Consider the following 6,504-nt stretch of genomic DNA (forward strand, 5'->3'; position numbering starts at 1 on the left):
CAGTCCAGGGAGCGGGAGGAGAAGCAGTGTGTAGGCAAACAGAGGACAGAGCCCCTACCAAACTGCTTCCTGAAGCAGCCATCTCAATCAGCCTCAGGAATGTGCCGACCTGCCCCACAAGTCTGCACCAGGCACACTTTCTAACTGCTTTTCAAGGGCAGTTCCACACAGAGTGAACCAATCTGGTCATTGCCAGATCTTGAGATGGAAAGCATGATGAAAGTTCCAACAAATCAATTTGCTCCTTTTGGATGAGGCCACCAAATGGGCTTCTTGTCGCCTTGCAGATTCCTAGGAGGAGACTGGCTTGGCAGTGATTACACTGAACATTTTTCAAGTCCTTCAGGGAACAGCTAGTTGAGGGGATGACAAACAGATTTTCTTAGCAAGAGTGGTGGAGCCTCTTGTCCCAAGAGCAGTCCAGCCCATCGTACTGGGTTCCCTTTGGGTCTCGGGGGAAACAAATGTTTGCTGTTCTTGAGACAAGTCCCATCTTATTGGGGACAAGTGTCCTCAATGGCTGCTTGATGACGAGGTCTGTGGCCACTTCTTGGGGACTTAGTTCTGAAGACTTGAGGGAAGGACTACCGCCCGAGGTGCTCCAATGAGAAAAGCAAGGGAAGGGCTTGGCTCCTATCTAGTCCACTGGCTGGAGATGTTTCATCCCACCCTTCTTGCCACATTCTCAGCTTCCTATATATGGCACCCTCTAATCAGAGCTGGGAGCAGGAGCTGCATTGCACAGACACCTGGCGCAATGGAGCTCGATGAGAAGATGGACGCCATCACCAAGGACCCATCACCAAGGACCATCCTCCCGGCCCCACCAGTGGTGAGTCCATCTCCATCTGTCCTTCTGGACAGGAGTCCTTCTAAATAGAATGGCAAAAAATTGTATGAACAGGACCCATTCTCTAGATTTTCCCACTATACAGTTCTGATATGAGAATGCAGTTTTAACAAAGGCAGTCCACACTTTGGGGTCCATAGGAAATAAAACTTACTCACTGAAGGTGAAAGGCACATGTTAGGGTAGGAACTCCTGGTATCTCTTAGTTATTTACAGGGCAACAGCAAGATTTCACAACTGCCAATAAAACAAAAAGTCAAAGCAACGTTCTCTGTCATGGCTGGCCTTGTGCTCATTGCCTTTTCTCTTAGCCTCAGTGTTCCTTGCCTGTAAAATGGGAATACGAGTGGGTTGCCTTTTAGGGCTTTGTGAATCTCTGCAGGCCAGATTTGGCATCCCCTCCCAAATGGCAGTCTGGGGGAGACTGAGCCACATTGGAACTGTAATTTGGACATGGGAGACACAAACACTTTCAAGGCCCCAGTTTAAATTTCACTCCCACTGCAGCTGATGCTAATGTTTGGTGGTGGTGGGGAGAGCCATGCAATTTGGCATTTCATCCTGTGTCGTTTAGTCCTCAGATTGCATGTCCTCAATTGTGTACTGATGATCTTGGGTGGCAGCATCTCCGAGTGTGGAGGGAAAAATGCTCCTCTGAAAGCCACTGCTTAACTGTTTTGATAATTCTGCCCTTGAAGGACTCATGTCCTGATGCAGTCTAAGGAGTTTGCGGTCCTGGGGGCTAAACTTGAGGCTGGCAGGATCTGTTCTGGTTGATGCACCAGCTGGAGCCAGATGCAAAATATGGGCTGGGAGCCAGAGGAAAGGTTGCAGGGAATAATTTCCTCTGGCTCCCAGTTCACATTTTGCACTGGGCTCCAGCTGGTGGACCAGCCAGAATAGAGCCTGCCAAGCTGGAGTTTGGCCCCTCAAAGCTGCAAACTCCCACCTAGCAGCAGCCCATGTTTTCTCAGCACCTCTCAAGTGCAACTCTTCTCGCCCCCTCCACAGGACTACCACGCGTTGGACCCAGAGTTTGGTGGCTGCTGCCCCTGCTGCGATTGCTGCGATTGCTGCCCCAGCTGTGGCTGCTGCCCCAATCTCTGCTGCTGCTGCCCCAGCTGCTGCTGCCCTCCGAGCTGCGCCTGCTGCTGTCGTGCCTGCTGCTTCCTCCCGAGTCTTCTCTGCAAGCTGCCCAAGTTCCCCAGCTGCCCTGTGCACATCAAGAGGCTCCTGATCATTGTGGTGGTGGTGGTCCTCATCGTGGTGATCATTGTAGGGGTGCTGCTGATGGGGCTGTACGTCATGCAGGCACACACTGAGACGGTGAGTGGTGTCCATGCGTGCAGAGTAGGGCTAGCCAAAGACATCCGCTGCTTTCAACCTGGGATGTGCCAGCCTCTGCTCCTCTCTCTCCCTGAATTGGAAAAGGAAGAGGGGGATGGAGGAGAAGAGGAAGTTTGGAAGAGTGGAGCTGCTCCCCTCTCTTCCACACTTCCCTTCTGTCCCTCTTCCCTTGTCTAGTCCAGAGAGTGGAAGGAGGAGTGGAGGCAAGTAGGCAGCGATGGGTGCCCCCTCAGAGGTGTACTGGGCAGGGACTGAAGGGCACCTGCCCCAGACACTATGTGAAGGGGGGTTTATGACTGCCTCTCAGGCTCAACTTTTGTTGTGGAGGAGGCACTGGTGGCTTTGCAACCCTGATTCCTTCTCCTCAAATGGGAGCTTCCAAAAGAGAAGGAAAGGGGAGGGTGCAAGGCCACTGCCACGAGCACTCCTTCCTAAGGGGAGAACCCAGGCATCGGGGCAGTGCATTATGTCTCTGGGCCTGCCAGTCTTCTGCCTGAGGCAGTCAGCCTCATGAATGGGCCATCCCTGGAATAGAGGGAGAATCTTTAGATTTAACTGTATGTGTTTGGGTGGGGAAAGAGTAAAAGAAATGTGTAGAATATATGAATTAGCTTGGTTCTCTTGTTTGTTGTCACCTACTGGAAGAGATGTAACCAACTCGGGAAAGACAGTTGAACTGAGGTGAGGATACAGTCAGATATGCTTTTCTCCAGTTTGTCATTTATTGTGTCGGCAGGACACTCAGTGGATATTGCTTGTCGGGTGTGCTGGCCAATGGCCTCTGCTCCCTGAGCCACCGTTTTGCATCTGGTTTCCACTGAGCTGCCCCTGCAGGGATCGGTGTTCCTTGCTGCTCCAAGCCAAACACCTCACTATGCTACATTCTGTGTCCTCCCCACGTAGGTTTTGCAAATGACCCTTGGAGGCCTGGGAGGAGGAGGAGAGTCTCAGCTGAATCTGCCCATCATGGATGTTATGGAGGAAACGGCCACTTTCAACGTGGATGACGGCACCAACCCTCCAGCCACTCTCGTTTATAACTTTAATAAGGTTAGTAGCAATGCGTAAAGTGAAAGGCCTCAGTCATTCAGGCTGCACAGTGGGCACTTGCCTTGCACAGCTCTGCCCACTTCTGGGCTACTGAATGCAGAAGTGATCAAGTTAATATGGGTATAGCAGTTTTTAAGGACCTTGAATTTTGCCTCCAAGGCCATTAGCCAGGTAAGTCAGCCAACATCTCAGTCAATGGTCTGGCTGGAACTCTTCATTCAGTCTTTACCCAGCCACAAATTGGCACCCAGCCTAGGGAATTAGAGTCAGCAGCTAGATAAAGCCAGATGGGTCCCTATTGGCTCATCAGGTCACATGCCTGGAAACTGCAGTACTCTTTCCAGCAATCTCTAAGGGTGATGCTGCAGCACAGTATCTCCCTTCACTTGCAGGCTCCCCAATAGGCATGGGGTGTACAGTCAGGCAGTTGGGGTCTTGGTTCCAGACCCCTGTAGGTTTGAGATCCCTGCTGGCTTACAAATTCCCATCAGGGAGGTTTAGGTCCCAAGTTCATTTCAGTTTTAGCATAAACGAATGTTATAGTATGAAGCAGCCAAAAAAGACTAGATTCCCCACAAATTCTAGAGAATGAAGCACTCTCCTTTTTAAAATCACTAATTTCCATGGTGTGGTACTGTAAGTAAAGCTTCTTCTTGGCATGCAATTTTTATATGTGCAGCCCAATACTAAATGTATTGGGTTTTGCTAGAGTGATTCAATCAAAGCATATGCTCTGTCCCTACGTAGCTGCTGATTGGCTACAAATCCTGGCCCAGCCAAGCTTGCTACATCACCCGAATGGACAAGGGGAACATCAAAGGCCTGGATGCCAGCCTCAAAGAGTTCCAGGTAAGGGCAGCAATCATGATGAAGGTCAACAGGGAGAGCTTGGAAGTTGGTGGCACAGAAGAGCAGAGTTGTGTGGTTTTGCAAAAGGGAAATGGGAGGGCAGGTGAGCCATGGTGATTGAGGAGACAACCATAGGTCATACATCTGTTTCTGTGGGACTCATCTGATGAAGATGATGACAAATGGGTGCACCTCCGTTTTCTGTTGTAGACCAAGTTGTCCATTACACCAACGCTTCTTCCATCCCTGGTTGATCGTTCCCTCTTGGGCACCACCATTAATGTCCTCTGCAGTCATGTCCCCGTCTTCTGGGCTTAGAGAGGTGAGTTATGAACAAGGGCATTGCAAATAAAATTGTGGCCCCAGGCACTTGGAATCTGGAGAACTACAACTGCTTCCACATATGTGTTGATGCACACAGTCCATGGGCTCACCAAATAAATCAAGTTACCTGCAAAGCCAGCCTATGCATGCCTACTCAGAAGTAAGACCTATTGGGTTCAATTGGACTTAGTCCCAAGTAAATGTGCATAGGCTTGCAGCCTAGAACTTGCCCTTTACCTCTCCCAAAAGCAGCTGATTGCCTCATCAGTTACCCTCTGATGTCTCCACCCCAGAGGTGTAACTACTAGGACACTGGCCCCAGGCATTACACCAAGTGAGTACAATTATTTTTTCTCCACAAAGCAGCTGCCGACATTACCTCCTCCTCCTATGGGCAAAACTGAAAATGATGTCATGTGACACTGTCATGTGGCAACATGGAATCATGACATCACCGCCCTGGGTGCTAGGGCCATTCGTTACACCTCTGCCCCACCTTACAACTTGGACAGCTTCTGGGGGGTTGTCTACCTAGTATAATATATGGACCCCACATTTTTGGGAGAGCTTTTTGCTGTTGATGTGGCCCCCTGTCCATCACCAACCAGGTCCCTTCCCTGAAGAATTCCTCTTTCTGCCCCCTCTTGCAGCCTCTCCCAGGCACTGTTTGTGCTTCCAGGCTCCATCTCGTGCTTCAGGGTCTGAGCCTCAAGAGAGGATGCAGGATGCTCTTGCACCAAAATGGGCAGCAGTCCCCAGCTATCACAACATGGCCTGCTACATTCTCCTTCAGTCCAGCAAAAGCTGGATGCACAAGCTTTGGCCTGACTCTTTGAAGGGGGGGGGCATTCCTTATGAGAGAATTCCTCATAATTCCTTATGCTTCCATCTTTGCCTTGCAGGCTCCCGCTGAAGGATCGATCTCCATGCTGCTCAGTTGCTCTCCTAGGGAAGGGGAAAGCTGCTTCTGTTGGACCCCTCTGCACAGAATTTGGGTGGCTGGCTGAGGTTTGCTTCAGGGCTGATTCCACAGCTAATTCTAAGGAGATCTACTCTATACATACTCACTAGCTGTTCATAACATGCACAAGAGAGTTTGCACCCATCCAGGAAGACATTATGAACCAAAAAAGTCCATGCAGAAGAGAACATGCATGGCTTCATCACATGTATTCACAAAACTTTATTAAAATCCAACCATAGTGAAATCCAGGCTATATCTTAAAGCATTTTCCAAATATAAAGCAAGCAAACTGCCTGGTTGGTATGGAATTGAATTTAAGGACATAATTTAAACTTGGTGTCTTTGCAGACTTGTGCTTTCACGTATGTCTCCTGTGCATTTTGATGAGATACAAAGATGCTTCTTCTTCTGGCTTCCACCCAGAACTCTTGGTATATGTGTCTTTTGTCCATATTCCTCTTTTTGCTCATGTCCAGTAAAGGCTGTGCTAGCAAGTTGCGCTTCCTGCATCCAATAAAAAAATCTTGGAGACTCCTAGCTCAGAAAGACAAAGGAGATTCTTACCCATCTTATTTTTCCAGCTTCTTTTCATGACCGATTGGACTGCAGCAAGATATGGAAGCACTTAAATAAATGATAGGCGCCTTGCACTAACTTGAAGTGGCAGCAAAGCAGTCCCAGGGCTGGTAAATAATAGATTGAGGGCTGGAATCCTTTGCGAAAGGTTCAGGCCTCTGCCAGGCAGCAGATTCAGGAGAAATAGGCAGGAGCAACAGCAGCTTGGAAGCAAGAACCATGCAGTGATGGTCCACCCATTGCTTCAGGGCTGGGGGGGGGTGTCATACAATGGAATGCACCTCCATACTCCCTACAGGGGTATACACCCTACAGGGGATACACCTCCTTGTATGAATGCTCTGCAGTGGCCTGTCCTGCTCTGATTTGGGTTAAAGGTACATTAGGCGGAAAATTGTCCATTATCAACAGTTCAAAATACACCCTTGAAACTGCAATATGTGAATGGCAGGCAGTGTGCTGCGTGTGACCATTGTCCATGTGCATGCATTAACAAGCATGTGTGCTAGAGCCAAAATGCATGCATGTGCACACATTCAGATTT

At 49.3% G+C, this 6,504-nt stretch overlaps 1 protein-coding gene across 1 annotated transcript; it reads left to right on the forward strand.

The window, feature by feature from the left end:
• The first annotated feature begins 757 nt into the window (after positions 1 to 757).
• Positions 758 to 5,377, forward strand: LOC136662406 (surfactant protein C-like). Its single transcript, XM_066639636.1, has 6 exons — positions 758 to 832; positions 1,862 to 2,176; positions 3,101 to 3,247; positions 3,995 to 4,096; positions 4,307 to 4,418; positions 5,323 to 5,377. The coding sequence occupies exons 1-5, from the start codon at positions 758 to 760 to the stop codon at positions 4,412 to 4,414; spliced, it is 747 nt and encodes a 248-aa protein (XP_066495733.1). The 3' UTR covers positions 4,415 to 4,418; positions 5,323 to 5,377.
• The last annotated feature ends 1,127 nt before the right edge of the window (positions 5,378 to 6,504 follow it).

Source organism: Tiliqua scincoides, chromosome 11, assembly GCF_035046505.1.
Source record: "Tiliqua scincoides isolate rTilSci1 chromosome 11, rTilSci1.hap2, whole genome shotgun sequence".
Lineage (NCBI taxonomy): Eukaryota > Metazoa > Chordata > Lepidosauria > Squamata > Scincidae > Tiliqua > Tiliqua scincoides.